General features: G+C 33.2%; 2 protein-coding genes across 3 annotated transcripts in view; one reads left to right on the forward strand and one right to left on the reverse strand.

Moving 5' to 3' along the window:
* Positions 1-12,145, reverse strand: part of LOC131952139 (ly6/PLAUR domain-containing protein 1-like) — a 192,431-nt gene extending 180,286 nt beyond the window's left edge. Inside the window, exon 1 of one of the 2 annotated variants that reach the window (XM_059314701.1) lies at positions 12,074-12,145. The gene's annotated coding sequence lies outside the window, so the exon portion shown is untranslated. The other variant, XM_059314685.1, reaches the window with a different exon arrangement.
* On the forward strand, positions 663-21,941 carry LOC131952205 (toll-like receptor 4). Its single transcript, XM_059314779.1, has 7 exons — positions 663-938; positions 1,394-1,631; positions 13,563-14,189; positions 15,330-15,425; positions 19,958-20,378; positions 20,466-21,291; positions 21,543-21,941. The coding sequence occupies exons 1-7, from the start codon at positions 663-665 to the stop codon at positions 21,939-21,941; spliced, it is 2,883 nt and encodes a 960-aa protein (XP_059170762.1).
* The last annotated feature ends 4,013 nt before the right edge of the window (positions 21,942-25,954 follow it).

The raw sequence follows: 25,954 nt of genomic DNA on the forward strand, positions 1-25,954 counted from the left end.
CATACAAGAAACAGAATGTTTTTATGTAAGTAAAACTATACATTTTCAATATCTTACACAATTATCTGTTTAATTGCTTATGGTTATTTTCTTTTTGTTATAGATTACATCAGAACAAGACATATCGACCCAAAAAACTAATTTATTCTAAGTTCAACGGATTATCTAATTTGGAAGAGTTGGAGCTTTCTCATAATTTGATACAAGAGAACAAAATATTTGAAGGGATGAAAAAACTCCGTGTTCTAGGACTTTCAGGTTCTAGTGGTACTGGACTATGTGGAAAAAATTTAGACGACAGCTGGCTAAAAACAGATTTGGCGAAGCTCGAAGAACTAAAAATGAATGAATGTAAAATAGATTTTATACCAAGCACATTTTATTTTCCGAAAAATCTTAAAAGATTATATTTAAGAGAAAATTATTTGACATTTTTTGAAGCATCTACATTAAGACATTTGAACATGAGATTTTTAGATTTGTCGTTCAACCGTTTCCCTGGTCTATCAGATGAAATGTGGAAAGAGCTCGGGAGATTAAAATTAGCCAATCCTAAATTTCGGGTACATTTATCTAATAATGAGTTTCAATTTATCTGCACGTACGTTCGAAGTCTCCATTACTTGGTTACCAACGCAAAATTGATTATCTCCGTATACGATATGATGTTCAAGAAGGAAGACAATACGTATTTAAACTACACGGAGATGGTCGTACAACTTCCAATGTTTACAAAAAACTGTCTGATCAAAGAAAACTTCAGTTTTGTGTTGACCATATTTTTCACCCATCTCCTGTGTTTGCTTGTATTGGCCGTGTTTTTCCATTACCGCTGGAAGTTGAGGTACCTCTACTTTATTGGTCAACGGCGGCTGCACATCGGTGGACGTTTGGTCAACTACAACCCACAGGTTGATGTCTTCATCACTTATGATGAGGTAAAAATATGTCTAATAGAAATATATCAAATAAAAAAAGATCTAGCTACGTTTAATTTTATATCCATTATCAAATAATCAAGCGTAATATTTATAGATTAGAAGTTATAAGTTGTATAATTACAATCTACTTTAAGCACTAAACAATAAAACAAATTAGTAAACATCTCGACGGATTGTGGTACATAAATGGTTGAACACAACTTCACTATTCAGAATATATAGCTACACATTTTATTTTTTTAAGCCAACCGTAAAAGCCTTCTAACGACTGAAGAAGTTATATATCCAAACTGTATGTTTTTACACTGCGTCGTTACTATTTTTAAAACATATTTTTAAAATTTAAGTAATAAAACTGTATATAGGGAAATATGGAAAAGTTAGAACTATATTCGTTTTCTAGTCTATTGGTTGTAGGATATTCTACTACACATATTGTTTTAATCTAACAGGGTGAACCAAGAATCCGGCAGATTGTAAGAAATATGATCCTCCCATTCCTTAGAGAGAAGAACATCTCTTATATTTTAGGAGAAGTGGACTTTCCAGGTGGGGACATGGTGTCACACATCAGTGGAGCTATAACTGGCACAAGAAAAACGCTGTTCTTGTTGTCTGAAGATCTTTTCTTGGATCACTACCGAGAGTATGAGATGAACCTGGCCATCATGCGAGAGTTCAGTGTGCGAGGTCAGGTTATCGTTCCTGTCTTTGTTGAAAGGGTCGACTTGAATACATACCCACCTGAAGTAGAAACTTATTTAAGGAATCAGCTGTACAGATGTCTTGTCTACAGAAATAACCAAACTTTCTGGAGACTTCTGATACAAGCTATAAGAAATAATAAGTAGTTTGCTATTTAAAACATGCTCATGTTGTTATATATTTAAAACCTAGATTGGTTTTTGCAGTATATTTTTCAATGTATAGTTTTAGCAAAATAATTTTAAAATTATTAAATTCATCTTTTCTTTGACAGTAAGTTATTAGAGAGTATAAATCTAACCAGTGGCGTCGCGAGGTCGGGTGTCACCCGGTGTGGGATCTCATGGTGTCACCCCCCCCCCCCCTTCACATCCAGAAAAAAACTGTTATATATATATATATATATATATATATATATATATATATATATATATATATATATATATATATATATATACATATATAACAGGTTTTTATATATATACATATAGTTACATTTGGTGATTTCGCCTTCCCATTTTGCAAAATTGCGTTAATTAATGGAACTTGCAAAAATCATACTATTTATTTTGCAATTTTTCGTCATGGTGTCACCCCCTAAATATTGTCACCCGGTGCGGTCTGCATCCCCCGCCCTCACGACGCCTCTGTGTCTAACCATGTCTACCAAACACACTGTTACCAGTTGACGTTTTATTTAGATTGATCAAATCAATAGACCAAAATAGTCAAGAACATTGTTTTTTAATTTTTAAAAAATCATTTCCAGTTATAAAATCATAACCCATGTCGTTTGTTCACTTTTTATATACTAACAAGCGTACCCGTCCCCGCGCGTTACCGCAGGTATAGAACAAGCTATATAAGAAGAGTTTCATGAATGCTTTACCAAGTACACTACTGCAGAGGCGCCATAGTGTTCGCTGGAGAACTCTTGGCGCTTCGGGTCGTGCAATCTACGGGGCGCCGGCGGTTTGTGCCTGATGAAGTTTTAACGCTGAATATAGTAGTACCCTTACCCGCTATGCAGGACGTACGACTACCGGATGCCAAGTGCTAACATAGCCGCTCTGAAACTCTGGGCGCTAAATTGTGTATTGACGGAATTCGTACCCTCCCGGGCGCCGCTCATATCAAATTATTAGTTAACAGAAACTTCCCATGGTGTGTTCTATTCAACTATCCAAAGTTTCATAGCACTCGGATGAACGGTGTCAGACCGCATTCGACTTTTATTTTGTATATAACGTATATAGAGAAAAATCGCACCCTCCAGTGGCACCGCCCTTGCGATATTAAAAAAGATTGTTTTTGCAGAACTCTTCCCTACAGTGTTTTAATCAACTCGCCAAATTTTCTTTGTGATCTGATGAATAGTGTCAAATCACAATCGACTTCTATTTTTATCTACCGTATATTGAGAAAAAAACAAATCGCGCTCTGCCGGGGCACCACCCCTGCGAATTTGAAAATGTATTTTTGCACAGAAACCTCTCCAGTAGTATTGTCAAAATCTTCCCAAAGTTTCATGGCGATCGTGTGAAAAATCGCGTTCTTCAGGGGCGCCGCCCTTGCGAAATTAAAAAAAGATGGTTTTGCAGAACCCTTCCCTGGTATGCTCTAATCATGTCCCCAAAGTTTCATGGTACACGGATGAACGGTGTCCAAACGCATCCGACTTTAATTTTGTATATGCCGTATATAGAGAAAAAACAAATCGCACGCTACCGGGGCGCCACCCCTGCGAATTTAAAATTATTCTTTCCGCTGAAACTTCCCCAGGAGTATTCTCAACAACTTCCTTAAGTTTCACGGCGATGTGATATGAGCTGTAGTAATGCATAAAAGACAAACAGACAGACAAACAGACAGACAGACAGACGTACAGACAAACAATGCTTTATATACATATAGATGGTATTTATTTTCGTTTACTTTCTGCTTATTTTCTGTGTTGATGTTCTGTAGATTTTTTTCTTTATTCAAAAATGTTTCCTCTAATATTGTTTTAGTATTTGTGTGTTGTTTGTTTGACAATTTATGCTTTTAAGATTTATACTGTTTTCCATTATTTTCTGTAACGTTACATGAATGTCTTTTTGCACTTACTGGTTATATGTTTAATTTATAGAACTTAATTTCTCATTTTTAAGGATTTAAAATTTTAGATTAAGTTCTTCACAAATCAAGAAATTTCGCTCAGTATGCCTCAACCCTCCATTTTGTCCGATTGATTGAATACTACGGTTATTTTACGTGAATATACTCACAGGCCATGACTCTTTACTTTCTACCAACCTGTTGATTACGAAAGAATTAATTGATTTCAACAATTCAATCAATATATATTAATTATTTTCATAGTTATTTTAGTGTAAATTCGAAAGAAAACAGTAGTACAGAGTTTCTTTCGGGCGGGGGGGGGGGGGGGGGGGTAAGAAAGTCTACGGCCCCCCGAATGAAATGGAATTCATATAGAAATCATATACTTTTACCAGTCTCCACCCCCACCCGTAAAATGTAGTTTTCCTCCCTCTTCCTCTCCCTCTCCCCCTCCCCCCCCCCCCTGCCCCCCGTCGAAAAGAAAATATCAAGTGGAAGAAATACTGCAATAGTGACGCTACACTGTTGCGTCTGGTCGAGAGCGATAAAAAATTGTTTGAAGTGTCTAAATCAACAAAACTATTCCGTCAAAATAGTTCTCTTGAAAGCAATTTGTAAGTAATCTCTACTTTACAGATGTCAATATAATGTTAGATAAAAATGTTAATCTTGATGCCAGTCCGTCTGCGTATAAGAGATAAGAGCAGAAATACGTTCAGAAAGTATTACACATCTTTTGATACAAGAATCTATGAGAGGGCACGTACATAGTCAGCTTTGTGTCAAATTAAGTACGTGATCTGCATGCTAAGTAAAAAAAAAAGCTTTACATCGTGATGTTTTCAATTTGACAAATCTGGTTTTCCTTTTTACATCCTGTCGCCAGAAGTATGGGTCATTCATAAATGACGTCATGCTTTTTTGACAATTTTTACCTCCCCCCTCCCCTCCGTCACACAAAAAGTCAGACCCCCGCCCCCTAAAATGACGTCACACCTCAGCCTAATACCCCCTCAAAATTGCTGTTGAATTTTTCTTTAAAAAATCAATATTTTCCAGAAATCTTGTCAGAACTCTGTCAACATAGATTATTTTCATCAATTCCTATTATAATTTATTAAAACCGTTTACTAAAACGCAAAATAACGGCTAAAAACTCGTTTCCTAACATTGCTTTTTTATAATGCAAAAAGTGACGTCACACCATCTGAACCCCCTCTCCCCCTCGTCACACACCGTCACAAAATTACGAACCCCCCCCTCCCCCCTACGAGTGTGACGTCATTTATGGACGACCCCAATGTTCATGAAGATAAGGTGTTTTATTAAAAGAGGCAAACTCTAAAGACTCTAAAGTTTAAAATATTTAAAAATGCTCCAACGACCTTAATTATATGAGAAGAATTGTGCCACATTAGATCTTATTACTTGATGTTCAAGAAAAAAAAAAGAAATATAGAAATCTTTTGCTTTGTGTAACACTTGCTACGTCATTAGTAAATACAAGAATTAATTTTTGTAACTGTTGAACAAGAAAGTGTAATGTAAATGTTATTATTATTAGGCCTATATGATTACGTTCTATTAGACATGTAGGCGGATGTGCTTTGTGTAAACTAACATAATACTAAACTCATCGTCTCTTTTATTTTTATTTTATTTACACTATTTCTTTTTAGATATATATATATATATATATATATATATATATATATATATATATATATATAGATATAGATATAGATATAGATATAGATATAGATATAGATATAGATATAGATATAGATATAGATATAGATATAGATATAGATATAGATATAGATATAGATATAGATATAGATATAGATATAGATATAGATATAGATATAGATATAGATATAGATATAGATATAGATATAGATATAGATATAGATATAGATATAGATATAGATATAGATATAGATATAGATATAGATATAGATATAGATATAGATATAGATATAGATATAGATATAGATATAGATATAGATATAGATATAGATATAGATATAGATATAGATATAGATATAGATATAGATATAGATATAGATATAGATATAGATATAGATATAGATATAGATATAGATATAGATATAGATATAGATATAGATATAGATATAGATATAGATATAGATATAGATATAGATATAGATATAGATATAGATATAGATATAGATATAGATATAGATATAGATATAGATATAGATATAGATATAGATATAGATATAGATATAGATATAGATATAGATATAGATATAGATATAGATATAGATATAGATATAGATATAGATATAGATATAGATATAGATATAGATATAGATATAGATATAGATATAGATATAGATATAGATATAGATATAGATATAGATATAGATATAGATATAGATATAGATATAGATATAGATATAGATATAGATATAGATATAGATATAGATATAGATATAGATATAGATATAGATATAGATATAGATATAGATATAGATATAGATATAGATATAGATATAGATATAGATATAGATATAGATATAGATATAGATATAGATATAGATATAGATATAGATATAGATATAGATATAGATATAGATATAGATATAGATATAGATATAGATATAGATATAGATATAGATATAGATATAGATATAGATATAGATATAGATATAGATATAGATATAGATATAGATATAGATATAGATATAGATATAGATATAGATATAGATATAGATATAGATATAGATATAGATATAGATATAGATATAGATATAGATATAGATATAGATATAGATATAGATATAGATATAGATATAGATATAGATATAGATATAGATATAGATATAGATATAGATATAGATATAGATATAGATATAGATATAGATATAGATATAGATATAGATATAGATATAGATATAGATATAGATATAGATATAGATATAGATATAGATATAGATATAGATATAGATATAGATATAGATATAGATATAGATATAGATATAGATATAGATATAGATATAGATATAGATATAGATATAGATATAGATATAGATATAGATATAGATATAGATATAGATATAGATATAGATATAGATATAGATATAGATATAGATATAGATATAGATATAGATATAGATATAGATATAGATATAGATATAGATATAGATATAGATATAGATATAGATATAGATATAGATATAGATATAGATATAGATATAGATATAGATATAGATATAGATATAGATATAGATATAGATATAGATATAGATATAGATATAGATATAGATATAGATATAGATATAGATATAGATATAGATATAGATATAGATATAGATATAGATATAGATATAGATATAGATATAGATATAGATATAGATATAGATATAGATATAGATATAGATATAGATATAGATATAGATATAGATATAGATATAGATATAGATATAGATATAGATATAGATATGTTAAAAATAAATAATTAATAGTTCTGATCATAGCTAAGGTAGATAACTGAACAAAGACAGACATGTAATCCAAGATACCATTTAATATGGTGACAACATCCAAGAGGGTGACACAATGCAAGGGAGCGACAAAAACAAAAGGGCTTACACCACGCATGCTGATAGGCCTGTAGTTCACTATCCCGTCTATCAGCGCGTTATTTACGAACACCGTCAATCTTTTGTGCAATCGATAAAAAATAAGCTTTGTCAATAAATATTGAGTGTGCCACAACCCATGAAATAATTATATATTAAAGCTTGGGAAATTTTAGTGTCACCCGGTCTCTTGAAGGTTGACACCCTATACGCAAAAAAATATGTATTAAGCTTTTGTAATGTGTTAAATTAACTAGGCAAAGCAGATTTATTTCAGATTTCTTTTTAAAAAATAGGCAATATTTAGTTTTTGTACCCACCCCCCCCCCCTCCTCCCAACTTAGAAGGTTTCACCCTCTTGAATGGTTCCACCCCAATGAATGATTAAATGTTTTGTCTGTCTGTCGTTCTTCAAATAATCCTGAAATGATTTCAATCTCAAAGCTTCACACTCCGGTTCTTGTCTCCTATCTCTATTTAAGTAACAAGGGGGAATAACCGAAACAATCTCCAGACAGACAAGGCCTCGGTGTTACCTTTAACACATTACCGACATATTTTTTTTTTCCCACGTTTTCTTTAACTTGCTTTCTCTGTTTGTGTGTTTGTTTGTCTTTCCAATCAAATCTTGCGATCGAAATTTCTGGCACTTCCCAGTTAGCTAGCGCGCTGAAATTTTCAGGGAAGCTTTCTTTTGGATGACCATTGAATATTCAATTGTTATTATTACTAATTGATCAATGGAAACATTGTATTGAGCATTTTAGACCGCTATATAATCTATATATATAATTATCCTCTGCTAGCCATTAGAAAAAAAACCAGCGACGCGTACCTCGCGCGCAGTGAAGCGAACGATCACATGTCGCCACAGGCTTAGGGGCAGAGAATTTAGCTTGAACCGAGTTTAAACTTACAGGAGGTAGGCCAGTTTGGGGGAGACGATATGGTCGAGTGGTTGGGCACACGATTGCTATCCCACTCGACACGGGTTCAAATCTATGTGTTCTAGTCAGTAACGTATTCAAACAACATGTTTTTTACGAGTTGTCTTTTTACGAGTTGTCTTTTTACGAGTTGTCTTTTTACGAGTTGTCTTTTTACGAGTTGTCTTTTTACGAGTTGTCTTTTTACGAGTTGTCTTCGTTTACCCAAAAAAAAAGTGAAAAGATAAAATCGATAGCAAGATTTTAATGCAAACAAACAGACAAAGACTAAAAAGTAGAAAATAATAATCATTAAAAAAGTTTTAAAAAACCCACGTTTTCTGATTGAACTAAAAAGTAGAAAATAAATACTATACATACAATAATGCAAGCGATCACTCTACTATAAGCTATCAAAAACGTGGGGCGCCGTGATTTTCTTACAGTTTCTAATACTGTTGACTCTCTACAAGCTCCCTAATAAAAGTCAATAGTATTATCTAATCAATAGTAATATAACTTTTACTTCGGCGACCCACGTTTTTGATAGCTTATAGTAGAGTGATCGCTTGCATTATTGTATGTATAGTATTTATTTTCTACTTTTTAGTTCAATCAGAAAACGTGGGTTTTTTAAAACTTTTTTAATGATTATTATTATCCAATCACAACAATTGTTTCTACGCTATTAGTACTGCACACTAGTATAATGTATACTTGTTTTAAGCATCAACAATGATTTACTATGCCTCCAGTGTTTCTTCCAGACTTTTTTCTCCGGGGGGGGGGCACTTGAATTTTTCGGGGGGGGGGGGGGGGGATGGTAGACTTTTTTCGGGGGTGGGAGGGGGTGGACACTGTTAAAAGTATATATTTTCTTTATAAATTTCATTTCGTTCGGGGGGCGGCAGACTTTCTTCGGGGGGGGGGGGGGAGGGCGGAGCTTGTACTGTTATTAGCATTTATTATTGTTTTACGTTAATTTTCCGGCGAACTTGGCGCTCTTTTGATTTGTTTCATACAAAGGGAAACAACCGTGTAAAATATGGACATGACAGGGCCCCGGACTTATTTCCCAGTAACAAGGCACATTTTGATTTATGAGCCTACCTCAATTATATTCGCTTTTCTCTTCTTTTGAAATAATGGTTCTAATATTTGTTTATTTAAATGTTTATAAATTTATAAATTAACCCTGCTCGCAATATGACCCCAGGCATTTTTATAGCATTATATTTTGAAAACTATCAGGATTAGTGACCTCACCAGCCATGTATTTTTTCATAAGGCCTATCAAAGTACGTTACACGTGTTTGATACTTTCAAAGTATTACCCGTTATTTATTATTTAGATTTATGTTCGCTTGGGGTCATATAGACCCCATAGTACCGCCAATGTGATAAATATATTTTCCCATTAATATTCCGACACAAACAGCATATAGCACACATTCTCATCCAGGACTATGCTAGAGAGTGTTACAAGTGTCTGAGATCATTCGACAAGAAAAGCAAACTAGTCTGAAATTACTGTAATCATTTGGTGTGTGAAGAACATACACAGCTAGTACACAATCAATGCCAGCAATAACAATTTGCATATAGTGGTTAAAATAACAAAAGTTTGCTCATGGAACTGTGCAATATTTTTTGGACGTACTATCACATTGTCACCTCTTATTAGGTCAAGGTAAACAATAAATAATAATAGAGTGCAGTTATTCTGGTCAAAAAGCCTATCTTTCACCATGGGGTAAAACAGGTAAGACAACTTTAAATACTTCAAAAAAAAAGAAAATATAATGAGCCTGAAGGAACTGGATTATATAACCAATACTTTTTGGATTTGTCTTACAACCGAATAATTCCTCTTTCCTAAGCATGTACAGACTTCAAACTTTACACATATCTCACATTGAAGACACCTCCCATTTGGATACTTGCCCGAATGCGACAAATGCCCGAAAACCAATTGTCTGAAGGCCGTTTGCCGTATTTTAACATCAAATATTAACAAATAGTGATTCTTAATCTATTGAAATTTGGGAAATCGGCCTTCGGGAAAAAGGAATTGTGGAAAGTGTCTTTTGGGAATTCGTCGTAGACCCGTCAAAAGAAACAGGGGAGACAACCACTCGCGGTAACATTGTTAGAGTAGCTCCCCCTGTCTCAATGTTTATTGTGTTAAATTGTGAATAGGAGTTAAAAATGATCACTTGGAATCAGAACATGCATTAGAGTGGGCCAAATAAACAACGACTTGCTAATTTTGTTGCACTTTCTTGTGTTATTTACTATTCATTATCTAAAGCAGGGGTCTCCCATCCGGCCCGCGGAGATCTTTTTGTCCACGGGGAAAAAAAAGTTTCGAAAATGTAGCTTTGAGTGCAAATACCATTGCCTGCCGTTTTGCATACATTGGTTAAAACTGTTTGACTCAAATCGCAAAAAATGCAAGCGAGTTGCGCCATTTTGTAATTGCAATGGATGAGTCGCTGGACAGCTGTTCCACCTCTCAAATGCTTGTGTTCATTAGAGGTGTGAATGCAGACCTGAATATAACACAAGAACTGACTTCCCTACATAACATGTATGTCACTGTTAGCGGAGAGGATATATTCAATGAGTTTAAAATAACGCTAATTATAACTTGGACTGGACTAACCACAGTTATCTGACTGTTTAAGGAAGAAAGTACACGAGTGATATGCATAAAGACTTGGGCAAGCGAATGAGAAAAATATTCTACAACCAATGTTCCTGCATTTTATTATTCACCAGCAAACTTTGTGTGCTAAATATATGGAGATTAGCAGTGTACTGAATCCTGTGATGAAGATGGCAAATTTAATAAGGTCACATGTGCCAAACCATAGATAGTTTAGAGACATATAGAAATATACAAAAACAGAATCGCGAGATTTACAATATTTTTCACAGCTGTAGGATGGCTAAGTTGAGAGAAAGTTCTGAGCAGAGTATTTAAGTTTAGAAATTAAATAGGTGACTTCCTGGAAAGTAAAGGCAAGCCACAGCCATTAATGTCTGATGAACAGTGGGCATAGAAATTGATCTCTGCTGCAGACGTAACTAGTCATTTAAATTTTCTGAACCTAAAACTACAAGAGAGGGAAATCTAGTTTTTTTTTTTATCTATACACCCACCTATAGGCCTTCAGATCCGAACTTGTATTGTTTTTGGAACAAGTACAGACCAACAACTTGACACACTCTCAGCAGTGCAAGGCCTTTATGGCTGAGCAAACAATGAGTTCCCCACGTCATTTGCATGCGAAATCATCAAAGACCTCCAGCTGCAGCAGTTTCAGTGGCGGTTTTCTGATTTAGATTCAAAGTCGTAAGAAGTGAGACTGTTCTCATTTGAAGCAAATGTGGCCAGTTGCAAAAATGAACTGCAGCTGGAGGTCATTGATTTGCAAGCTAATGTCTTCCTTAGAGACACGTTCAAAGAAAGGCGGGTGGGTTTGATAAGTTTTTGCACAAGGGAGACTTTCCTATAATTAAAACTTTTCCATCAAAGTACCTTTCAAATTTCGGAACAACATACCAATGTGAACAAAAATTTCCAAGAATGAAATACGTGAAGAATAATTTAAGACCAAACTTGGACCTCGAGCGTGTTTTGTTTTTCCTGGGGGGGGGGGGGGGGGGGGGAAACAGGACGGGGGGGGGGGGACGACGACACTTGAAATTTATATATATTTGTATGTCTCATGGCACAGCGTGAAAAATATCAACTTTTTCACTAAATATCTTTTCTGAGACCACAGCGTTAAAAATATCAACTTCTTCACTAATTCCCTATATAGGGCCGAATGCTCTATGATCACCACTTGCGCTAAAATTGTATTTTCTAAAAATAAATGAATTTGTAATGATTATGCAACTGAAATTCAGTACAATCCAGTATCTAAAACGAAATCCACCACTGTATGTTATAAATCTATATGTGATCGTGTTTAGTTTAATCATGTATTGATAATGTAGGCTACTTCCTGTTTGAACGCCGAGGTTTGAATTAGCTGTGTTAGTGTTGTTATCAGTGTGTTTGCTGTTTTTGAAGTTGTCGACCTTTGCTTATCTTAGCCACACGCAAGTGGTGACGTCAAGTTCACACAGGCGAACTACGGGTTTCAATTACAACTAACAGTGACACGTGTTGACTTTATGGTTTTAGCTTAAGCTGTGTCAATAAATGACGTCACATTCATGACTGGGGTCGGAAATTGTGTGACGATTTGTGACTGGGGGAAAGAGGGTTGAGAATGTAGGGCGTCACAACTTCACATTTTAACTGAAGTCACAACTTAACATTTTAACCCTAGTCACATACTTCACATTTTAACCTATGTCACAACTTCACATTTTAGGCTAAAAAGTTATTTTTATATCCTAATTCTTAGTATGTATAACGTGTTTTAGAAAATTTGCATGAATATTAAATTTTATAAATTTACAATATCTTAAAACCCCGAACATAAGTGTATATCAAAGACACTAAACTAAAGAACAAATTACTAAATGCAGGTGCCGAGAGATGAACAGGGGGGGGGGTGAATGTGATTTGAGTGGTGGGCTAGGTAGGGCTGGCTTTGTATATATGTGTGTCCCGAAGATGGGACCCCCCCCTCCATATAACGAAATTGCTATTTACTAAATTAATTCAAGTAACTGACTGTTAGGTCTAGAATTTCAAATCGTTGACTAGACTGTATTCTATACCTATATACCCTATACTGATGTATCACAATAGTTTGCATTCACCGTCTTATTTGTATTTAAATAAGAATTTCTAAGACATCAGTAATTAGTGAATGGTTACAATTTTCGTTTTAATTACATGTCCGCCTATTATTGCAGTTGTATTTGGCGTGGTGCACTTTTTACAAACGAGAGTTGTAAAGTTAGAATAGACCCGCCTGTCCCTTTCTTTATATGAAAACTACAACATCACTCGCCTACACAGCGAGATGATTTTCGTATCACGACACTAAGAAATTTCATCAAACCAGAAACACATGGATTTTATCTCCACAAACACTTAGCACTACTCAACACAACACATCCTGGTCTAAATATTTTAAATTTATTTCTGTATTTATTTTATGTGCGTGACAGCAATACCATCGTTTGGAAAAGAATTCAAATTAGGAAATACGCGATTGTATTGTTCTACATGCATAAGAAAATGGGTTTATTCTTTTCTTCAACTATAACGCGTTTGTTACTGATTTTATCGTATTTGTGTATTATTCTAGGAATAAAAGATGCCGTTTCTAATAATAAATCGAAATCTAAGCTAACATGGAACTATCACGATGCAGAAGTAAAGTATACTTGTCCAGAACAATGCCGTTGCTATCTCGGTGATGAAGATCTAAAATTTGATTGCTACTGTTTTCCTAATTGTCCGCACTTGCCATCTAATACCTTGGAGTTACGTTTAAGGGATAATGATAGAGTAACTGTTAAGTGTGACGCTTTCGAAAACTTAAATAATCTGGAATCCTTGTATCTCTCCGACTTTACTGGCTTCGAAACGCGTGAGAAATATTTCCAGGTTCAGCGTTTTTCATTACGGAGCCTGGTGCTAGAAGAAAATATAATTGCAGAGCTTCCTGATAATCTGTTTACGAACCTACAAAACTTAGCATATCTGCAGCTAAGTTATAATCATCTGAAACGCTTGCAAGATGGCGTTTTCGAAGGTTTGGCCAATTTAAAAGAATTAAGAATAGAAGAAAATAAATGTGTAAACATTTCTAACAAATCTTTCACTGGACTTAATTCGCTCACTAATTTCAAGTTTGATTATTTTCTTCTACCTGAAGTCCAGCTTAAGGAAAACATTTCAGGAATTAATGCAACGACCAGTCAAACAGGAGGTATGAAAGATGAAATTAGCCAAGAGAAGAACAGGAACACCAAAGCACTTGTGAATTGGGTGGTGGAGAGGGGTGGAATGTAATTTGAGTGGTGGGTTAGGGAGAGCTGGTTTTGTATGATGAATGAAGGAGGGGTATTAGATATATGCGTGTCCAGCGTTATGGGACCACCCCCCCCCCCCCATATTATGAAATGGCTATTTACTAAATTAATTCAAGTAACTGACTGTTAGGTCTAGAATTTCAAAGCGTTGTCATACAATATTTCAGGAAACTAGACTGTATTCTTTACCTACATAACCTACACAGTTGTATCACAATAGTTTTCATTCACTGTCTTATTTGTATTTAAATAAATATTTCTAAGACATCAGTAATTAGTGAATGGTTAAAATTTTCTCAGTTCGTTTTAATTACGTATCCTCATATTATTGCAGTTACATTTGGCGTGGTGCACGTTTTACAAACGAGAGTTGTAAAGTTAAAATAGACCCGCCTGTCCCTTTCCTTATATGAAAACTACAACATCACTCTCCTACACAGCGAGATGATTTTCATATCACGACACGAAGAGATTTCTTCAAACCAGAAACACATGTATTTTCTCCACAAACTCTCAGCACTACTCAAAACAACACATCCTAGGCTAAATATTTTAAATTTACTTCTGTATTTATTTTTTTGTGCGTTACAGCAATACCATCGTTTGGAAAAGAATTTCAAATTAGGAAATACTTGATTGTATTGCTCTAACTGCATAAGAAAAGCGGATTATTCTTGTTTTCAACATTAATGCGTTTGTTATTGATTGTATCGTATGTTTGTATTATTCTAGAAATAAAAGATGCCATTTCTAATAATAAATCGAAATCTAAGCTAACATGGAACTATGCCGTTGCTATCTCGGGGATGAAGATCTAAAATTTGATTGCTATTGTTTTCCTAATTGGCCGCACCTGCCACCTAATACCGTGGAGTTACGTTTCAGCGTAACTATTAAGTGTGACGTTTTCGACATCTTAAATCATCTGGAATCTTTGTATCTCTCCGACTTTACTGGGTTTGACATGTTTGAGAAATATTTCCTGACTCAGCGTTTTTCATTACAGCGGCTTATGCGAAAATCAAATACAATTGCAGAACTTCCAGTTCATCTGTTTACGAACCTACAAAACTTAACATATCTGCAATTACGTTTTAATGATCTGACACCCTCGCATGATGGCACTTTCGCAGGTTTGGCAAACTTAAATAAGCGTACTAAAATTTGAAAACATTCTGACATAGGTTATTTTTCTGAATTTCCGTTTAAGAAAAATAGTTCAGGAATTTTTCCAACGAACAGGCAAACAGAAGGTATGATACATGAAATTAGTCACAAGAAAAGTGCCTCTTTTTCCAGCCCATGTTTCCAAAACATTTTCATCCCTCCACTATCTTTAAAAAAACAAAATTTCATCTAACTCGTCGTTCCCCACCCCTCCCCCCTCAAGCTGAAACAACATTGAAACTATGAAGCTGGAAACATTAATAGTAGCGTTTCATTTGCACACAGAAGTAAAAACATATCGATGAGATGAATTAACTTAACGCACCACAATTACTGTATTCATTTTTTCGCTTTTTTTTGTCAGCAGTAGTTTCACTAAAAGTACCACGATAATTTTGATTTTTTTCTGTTGCTAGAGCAAATATAGCGGAAGTGATCTCCCCTAAACTTTGTTATATATTCGTATATAACAGTAGGGGTAATTGCACTTTCAACGCAATTAAGCTTCAGAAAATAAGTTATGACAAAAAACGCTCTTTTTTTAGAAAACACATATAGGAGATTTTTTTAAAGAAAAATCTTTATTAGAATATGATCTCCCTTAAGACTGGGTGCTGCAGAACATACACTTTTTACTAGTTTTTTTTTTTAAAACTAACACCAAATGAATATGAAAAATGCGCGGTAAATAGTACTTTAAATAGGAAAATTTAATTTATTCATACAAGATAAATTAAGCATCCAATTAAGTTAATATTTGATGTCAGATTTCATTGTCATCATGTCTTGACCATCGTGCCTGTTTAAAACGAATCGGTCGGTTAGAAGTGCTCGAAATTTCGCTTGGCAGTTTTGATCTATGATTACTTACAAAGGTAGCAAGTCAAATAAAAGCTTGTAAAAACATTTGAATAACAAGCTTTTGTATAATTATGCACTAAAAACCAGAAAATAAACGATTTGCTTTAAATATAATAATAAGCTACTTTTTAAATAACTAGAAATAAAAATGCGGGTAGCTTCTTCAATTTTAGTAAATTATATGCATTCAATGCATAACAGCGTCCCACGCTTTTCTTTATAGTTATTTAAATAGTGGTTCATTGTCATACATTTAAGGGGATAGGCTCCCGAAAAAAACGGGGAAAAAACTTTTTAATTAAAAAGCCTTTTACATTTATTTGTGTATGTATAAGTTAGGGTACTTAAGTAAAAATATTTGGATGTACCAGGGACTCTTCTGAAAATATGGTTGCCATGGAAACGGCGGCCATCTTGGAAAAAACTACCAATGTGGAGTTCTAAAATTTCCTAAAGTAACATATAAACCGCCCATATAATCATTGATCTTTATTGTACTAACACCAATAGAGCCAGCTGGCTAATTTTTGTAACCGAAAAACAGCTAGACATATTTTTTTCAAATTTTCAAAAAAACATTTGGTGAAATTCCATTGAATTTAGCATTATTTTCATTGGAATTTCGTCAGAAGAGTCCCTGGTACATCCAAATATTTTTACTGAAGTACCCTAACTTATACATACACAAATAAATGTAAAAGGCTTTTTAATTAAAAAGTTTTTCCCCCGTTTTTTTCGGGAGCCAAAAGAAGGATCAATGGTTTTATAGCCGATATTTATGTTAGTTTATGAAATTTTAGAACTCCAGAAAAGGATGTTTTTTTCAAGATGGCCGCCGTTGCCATGACAACCATATTTTCAAAAGAGTCCCTGATGCATGTAAATATTTTCCTACAAGTACCCTAACTTAGATATGCACAAATGAATCAATAAAAGCTTTTAATTAAGAAGTTGGTTTTTTCTGGAGCTTACCTCCTTAGAAAAACATTTTTTAGTGCATAACTTATATAAAAACTAGTTATTAAAAAAATCTCATTGAAAATATCCAGGTACATTAAAAATTTTAATACAATAGAGTTGCATAACTAAAAGCAATTGCGGACCGAATGAACAGAACAAATGTGTGTACAATAATACTTTATGTAAGAAACATTAATTAATTCTTTAAAAATTAAGTTGGCATCCAATTAAGTCAAACTTGATGTTATATTGCATTGTCATCTAGTCTTAACCCACGGGCCAATTTTGAAACGATTCGGTCAGTTATAAATGGTTGAAATATATAATAATACACTACTATCTAAACTATAATAAAGAAAAGCGAAGGTCAATATATTTTCTATAGCGAACGGCTTTCTATGGGGCGCCGACTGGTATACTAAACCTTAGTAATGAGAAACAAAACATTAATATTTGGAAGAATATCTGAAATTTGGCTTTACTAACATCACTGGAAATGAAATAGTGAATAATCAAAGCGCACTGTACAAAGTTGTTCTCAGTCACGAGTTTGTGAAATCTTAAAAACTAAAACGTCATTTAAGACGAGTCATTCGGAAAACCAAAAAAAGATATGGAGTTTTTTCGTTACAATAAAGCTAGTTGTGAACGTCAGAGACTTGATCGAACAGGAAGTTTTCACCAAGGAAACACAGCATTAGTGCAAGCATCAAATGAAGTCGCGCTAGAAATTGCCAAGCAAAAATAACACAATAGGAGAAAATCTCATCACCTCTGCATATTGAAGATGGTGAAGTTAATTCTTGGGGATTCCAGTGCAGTAAAGATGCAACAAAATATCTCTGCCTAATAATACTATTTAGCGGCTTATATCAGACATGTCCGTAGATGTTAAATAACAAATTTTAATGAAATCAAGCGTTCACCACTGCATGATTTACCAGTATGCCCTCGCCATCAAGACGCCTCCGACTCCATTGCTAGAAACAATCGTACATTATATTTAATCTGGAGCATTCAAAGAACTGAGCAAAGGCATTAATAAAGATCACGAGGTTCTGCTTTTCTACACTACATTACGCTGGCAGTTAAAAGAATTGTTGTGAATCGCATTTTTTAATTGAAATCTGAAATCAAATTGTTCTTGGAAGAGCAAAGCAAAAAAAATACCTTTCAGTATACTTAAAACGACATAGATTGGTTGGAGAGAGTATCATACCTAACAGATATATTCGAACATCAACATAAGCTTAACCTGAAGCTTCAGGGAAAATGAACGAATATTATCACTTTCGATGAAAATCTCGGGGCATTTTTATCAAAGCTGCAAAATTGGCAAAGAAAATAAATCTTGGAAATATTGTAAATTTGAGAAACTCTACAGTGTGGTAGATGGATCTGATTGTGAGATAATTAAAATTTTGAAAGAAGCGATTTCTGGGCATGTTGAATCTCTTGAAAACGAACTGCGGCGCTATTTCTCTGAGCTGATAGAAGAAGAATCTGCATTGACGCATTACCCATTCTCTACTTCCCTTGATGTTGCCAGCATTCCCGATGAATTACAAGATGAATTATTTGATTTGCAGAATGATTCCGCGTAAGATGAAAAACTACACACACAATTTTGGTGTTGTATTCACCATTCATACCCAAACGTAAAATTGATTGACTTTTCGAGAATAGATTTTTAACACTATTCTCCGATAAAAAACCAAAATAAGAAATAAATTGAATGTTGATAATGACATTAACATTCATTGCCGTTAACAATAATTAAACCGTGAATGTTTACTAAATAGCATGCAATTTTACTCAAATTATTAAAATAGTTATCAAGAGTATTTCATATTGAATGCCTTCTAGAAAATCTTATTTTAGTGCTTATTAATTTCCATACTAATTTCGGCTTTTTAATTTTATGGGGGTCGCGGGTAACTTACTTTTTATAAAAGGGGGTCGCCACTCGAAAATGTTTGGGAACCACTGATCTATAAGATACCTTTACTAATCTTTTGTAAGAGACCCCGCTTTTCTTTATAGAAATTTAAATAATAGTGTATCATTTAAAAAAATATAAACAAACTTCTGTTTAGAGCAATTCTGCTTAGATCTGTTAGAAGTTTGTTAAGAATGATCTAAATGGTTAATCAAATTTATTTAGAATGTCCTCTGGATAATCTATAATATTTAAATTTTTTTCGGGCAAACGGCCTGCGGGCAAGTGGCTTTCGGGCATTTTTCGCATTCGGGCAAGTGTCCAAATGATTTCAATCTCCTACAATTGGAAAAAAAATTATATAAAAAGCTTAAACTTTAACAGTATTATTCTAGATATTGCAGTATGCATTAGCTATCGAACCTACTGTAGTTGCAGATTGAATTCAGAACCAGTAAAGCCTTAAAGTCCAATTAATATTTTACATTCCAGATTCAACCAATTACAACAAGAGCGCCCCTTGTTTCTGTTTACCCGACAAGGCGCTGTCAGTGTTGACAAACTTGAGAGAGCTATCAATACCCGGTACTAACTGTAAATTGGGTCCCGGATTTCGAAAGCTAAAACGTCTTCAAACAATAATCTTCGACGAAAACAACCATTGCTTTCTGACTCACTTATGTGATAATTATTTTGAAAACATACAATCAGAGCAAAATATATCTATTTCGTTGGCAGGCTGCCCACTCTCAAGCTTCACCAACACATCTTTTGTGATGGGATCAACGTTGTCAGGGCTGAACCTTGATGAAACACAACTAACTTTAGAACAAATTTTTGACTCATTCCAACAGTTCAAAAACGTGCAGGAGTTTTCGATAGAAAAAGTGACTCAGGAATCATCTTACACGGTTTCTTTAGAAGATGTTTTGGAATTATTTATGGAAACTCAAATAAAAAATTTATCAATTGCTGGAAATAAAGTTATGTTCGATCAAGACACTAAATATTTAAGAGTCCCTCCAACGTTGAAAACACTGATTACAGATGCCTATAAGTATCTTGTAAATAACTTCGTTAATGCCCTGAGATATTCGCCAGAAAACTCGCTCACAAGATTACATTTTAAAAGACTACCCTGGAAACAGAATGTTGTATTGTAAGTAATACATGGTAAACTATATATTCATCCTCTTCTTACACACCTATCTGTTTTATTGTTTATAGTAAAAAATATTTCTTACAGATTACAACAGAACAAGACTAAAGAAAACCAAGTTTATTCTAAGTTTAATGGATTATCTAATTTGAAAGAGTTGTACGTTTCTTACAATAGCCTAGGTTCTAACACATTTGAAGGGATGAAAAATCTTCGTGTTCTAGAACTGTCAGGCTCTAGCGGTAATAGACTATGTGGATCCGATTTAGACGACGGCTGGCTAAGAACAGATTTGGCGAAGCTCGAAGAACTAAGGATGAATGATTGTAAAATAGATTTTATATCAAGCACATTTTATTTTCCGAAAAATCTTAAAAGATTATATTTAAGTAAAAATCGATTGACGTTTTTCGAGGCATACACACTAAGACATTTGAACATGACATATTTAGATTTGTCATCTAACCGTTTACCTGGTCTATCGGATGAAATGCGTGAAGAGCTAAAGAGATTAAAATTTGATAATCCACAATTTCTAGTAGATTTATCTAATAATAAGTTTCAATTTATCTGCACGTACGTTCAAAGTCTGCATTTCTTGGTGACCAACACACAATTGTTTGAGACCGTAGACGAAATGATGTTCAGAAAGGAAGACAATACTTATTTAAACTACATGGAGATGGTTGCACAACTTCCAAGACTGACACAAAACTGTCAGATAAAAGAAATCTTCAGCTTTGTGTTGACGATATTTTTCATCCACCTCATGTGTTTGCTTGTTCTGGCCGTGTTTTTCCATTACCGCTGGAAGCTGAGGTACCTCTACTTTATTGGTCAACGGAGGCTGCACATCGGTGGACGTTTAGTCAACTACAACCCACAGGTTGATGTCTTCATTACCTATGATGAGGTAAAATGCATGTAAAATTAATTCCTCAGATAAATTTACTTATTATTAAAACTAAATAAAAATGTAAATTGTTTCAAATTTACATTAATTCAAATAAATTTGTATAGCTACTTAAATTAAATGATTCGTTAATTACGCATGATTTAATACTTTTAAAAATAAATTTACAATAATATATTTACACTAGTTGCGCATTATGTGTGAAACACCTAATGAGTTGTTTTTCATTCAATATTTTATTAATTCCTTAGGGTGAGCCTAGAATCCGACAGATTGTAGGAAATATGATCATACCATTCATGAGAGAGAAGAACATCTCTTACATTTTAGGAGAAGTGGACTTTCCAGGTGGGGACATGGTGTCACACATCAGTGGAGCTATAACTGGCACAAGAAAAACGCTGGTCTTGTTGTCTGAAGATCTTTTCTTGGATCACTACCGAGAGTATGAGATGAACCTGGCCATCATGCGAGAGTTCAATGTACGAGGTCAGGTTATCGTTCCTGTCTTTGTTGAGAGGGTCGACTTGAATACATACCCACCTGAAGTAGAAACTTATTTAAGGAATCAGCTGTACAGGTGTCTGGTCTACAGAAATAACCAGACTTTCTGGACACTTCTGGGTCATGCTATTAGAAATGATAAGTAGTTTGATATCTATTCCTAATCTGATTGCTATATATTAAAACTTGATTTGTTTTTGCAATGAATCTTTATGTATAGCTTTTGCAGAGTAGTTTTAAAATGATGAAATTCACCACTTGTTTTGTTAACAATAAATTATGAGAGAATGTAAGTTTAACCATATCTATCGAAAAACTAACACTGTCTGTTTTGGTTACTAATTGTCTACCGAATACAATGTTACCATTCGTACGTTTTATTCAGCTTCAACAATTTAGTAGAGCAAAATTGGTCAAGAACAATGTTTTTGTTTTAGTTTTGAATCCGCTTCCAATTATAAAATCATAATGCATGTAGTTTATTTTTCTTAACTTTATATATATAACGATTTTGTATGTACGTTTATTTTCTACTTATTTTCTTCGCGGTTGTTCTGTCGAGCTTTCTTTTTTCAAACATTTTTCTCCTAATATTACTTTTTTGTGTTCTTTGTTTGACAATGTATGTTTAAAGAATTATATGTGTTACATTTTTTTCTGTAAAATTATTGGAATATCTTTTTGCACGAAGAGGTTATATGTTTTATTTAGATACCTTGATTTATCATCTTTAATGATTCAAGATTATAGAATGAGTGCTTCACAAATCAAGTAATTTTACTCAATATGCCTCTACCTCCCTTTTCTCCCATTTATTTAATAAAGCGGTAATTTTAAGTTTTGCCTATTGGTAAATATACCCACAGGGAATAGGCAATGACTCCTGTCAATATCTCCCGTCTGTTTTAATTACTCCCGATTCTTTACTGCCTACCAACCCGTTGATTACGAACAGAAAAAAAATGGTTTAAACTATTACAATAAATAAATATAGATTATTTTACAGTTAATTTAATGTAAATACTAATATAAACAACAGGGACGCTATACAGTGGAGTCTGGACGTGAGAGATAAAAAATTGTTTGAAGTGTCAAAATCAACAAAACAACTTGTGCTCTTGAATGCAATTTTTAAGCAGGGCCTACTCAACAGATGTTAATGTTTCGCGAGACAAGTGGGAAATCTTGAAACCACTCAGCCTGAACATTATGATAAGAACAGAATTACGTTTAGCGTGTTTAATACATTTTCTGAAACCGGGAGTAATCTCCCCTAAACTTTATCGAATATTCTTATATAATACTAACGGGGATGGAAACTCGGGATATAGACATGCTTTTTAATCAATTTTTAATTAATTAAAATTTTTAAATAGAATATCATCTCGTAGAAAAAAGAATTGCGCACCAAGTGAACGCCATACAAACTGTGAATAATAGTGCGGAATATTATTAGTATTTTATATATTCATACATATTTTTTTGAGAAATCGGAAATAGCGTAGACTACTACTTCCGGTCAAGAGAAATTACTCAAAATTTGATAGAAGGCAGAAAATTAGATCTTTTACTTATATATGCCGTGTATGTTATGTATCTGAAACAATACTCAAGTTATAGGCTTTTGAAAAACTAAAAGTGCCACTTTCGGTGATCGGAAATCGCTGATAAGTTGACTACAAATTTGATATAATACTATAATATGAAATTTTATCAACCTACTGTAACGGTACTCAAATTAACACGTTCACAGACATACACACACACACAAACATATGGACAGAATTGCAAAGCCCAGTTTTCTGACTTGATTACGCATAGAACACCCACATTTTGATACATCTACATTTATTATTTTTGCCCGATTAAAATAAGCCCCCCCCCCCATACTCCGTATAGTACTGAGGTGTAAAACGATGAAAACTGTCAACATTTCATGTGATTTTTGTGCACGATTACCATACTTCCTCTATAATCTGTAAACAAGAAATTAGAAAGAATCAATGAGAAAGAGTATACATTTTCTTCTGTGTCACATCTATCAAGTGATCTGCATGCTAAGTAAAAACATTTTACAGCGTGATGTTTTCAAATTGACAAATCTAGATTTCGGTTTTTTTACTTCCTCTCTGCCAGTGCTTTTGTCCATAAAGGTTATGATCTTTTTTATGAGACAAACTCAAAATGCAAGATTTTTGTCATGATAGTAACAGCAAGTTTAGAATGTTTTAAAATGCTCCAGCAAACTTAATTGATGAGAAGATTAAGCAACGTTGGATATTATAGTTTGATGTTTTAGAATTTAAAAAAATGTTGCATAACACTTGCTACGCCATTTGTAAAATTGTTGAAAAAGAAATTGTAATTCAAATGCATTTATTAAATAAACAATATGTATATGATTTCGTTTTATTACTCATGAAGGCGAATTTGCATAATGTAAACTGATAGATAAATATGCTTGGGTATCAAGAGATAGTATTAACAAAAGTCCGTCAAGAAAATTAACAAAAGCGACCCTATATACAAAAATAATGTCAAAGATTTAAGACCTAAAAGTTTTTATTGAAAAACATTTAAAATTAGTTAATATAATCAACTGTATTTTCCTAATTCAAAATTAATAGTACATCATTTAAAAAAAAACTATGGCTATATTATTTAATAAAATAAAAAAAAAAAACTAAGGTTCACCCAACTACAGTCGAAATGTGTTAGCTTAAAACAGAACAGATGTCCATAAAACCAATAAAAATATTCAAAATGTGTATGTTGGGTTAAAATGCATTCGGGAATAAACAAAGCCTAGATACGACTGTTTTATCAAGACTAGAGTACTTTTTGTATGCTGATGTTGCCGGCGTCATTGAATTTTAGCCAGAACACCAACTTTAATAATCTTAACCTAAGTCTTATTTAACCTTAACTTGAGACTTGCTTTTTTTTTTAAACATCAGACTCTATCGTATGCGATACATTAAAGAATTGCATACTTTATCTAATAATAGCTTCACAAATAAATAAGCTGAACTAATATGTCGGAAAGTTGTTTTTTTTATTTTAATTTTAATTGTAACTTAAGGGACGGTGTGGTCGAATGATAGAGCGTTAGGCTACCAGCCTGAAATTCTCAAGATTGGATATCTTTCCTATGTATCTCTAGGTCTAAAATGCGGTACAGGAAGATATTGATACTGTAACAACATCAACTTCATTGTTGTTAATGTGGGTACGTTTAATAAACTCACACGAGCAATAGTAGTAGCTTCAACTATAGCTTTATTTACACTTTATACAGAGAATTAATAGATCCATAGTAAATCCATAGTCACAACTGGTATAAGTACAATCACAGTCACGAATCAAAGTGTCGTAGTGACATCCTACATTCAAAGTCACAGTCCAAGCACAAGCACCCCGTTCACCTTTCGCTCTACCTTTTATACGGTCCATTCTCTCCCCTTACGTACATGAGCGATCTCACCCTAAAGAATGGGAAAATACAAGACGAGTCGCTCAGACAGTCCTTCAGCTAGCCAGGTACTCTACATTCATGCAACTTCTTGTAAAACAATATAATATAAACATACCTAATTATACAGTCTGTGACAGATACAAACAATAAAAACTAAATCCTGTAAGTACTATATAGCTTGGTAGTTTATTTATTGGTCTTAGTTTTAGAGTTTCCTTAATAGGAATTATTTTTTTTAATTATACATATTCATCCTACAGTATTAAGAACATAATGCCATACTAAAAATGTGTATTAAATTTGAATGAAATGAATTTTACAAAAAGATCGCACAATTATTTACTACACAGCAACACAGAAACACAAACAGTTTAAAACACAGATTAACACAGTCTCACACAATCCACAGGCCCACAGATCATCGCAAACACAAACAACGTAGCGCACAAATCATCCCATCAATCGTCGATCTACACTGAAAAATTTATATTGATAAGGGAAAAATCTTATTTTTATTTTTTTTAAATTTTTTAGTAATATTACCAAAAAATATAATAAAGCTTTTGTAGTAGAAATTGTTAACCCATTAAAATAATAAACTGTTTTTTTTGCCTGCATTGATCCTTTGTTCTTTAAAAAATGTTAGCCCTTCAGTAAAATAAAAGTAGTTTCTTTACAAATGCT

The sequence above is a fragment of the Physella acuta genome, unplaced genomic scaffold (assembly GCF_028476545.2).
Source record: "Physella acuta isolate Inbredline_101_S28 unplaced genomic scaffold, ASM2847654v3 ptg000070l, whole genome shotgun sequence".
Lineage (NCBI taxonomy): Eukaryota > Metazoa > Mollusca > Gastropoda > Physidae > Physella > Physella acuta.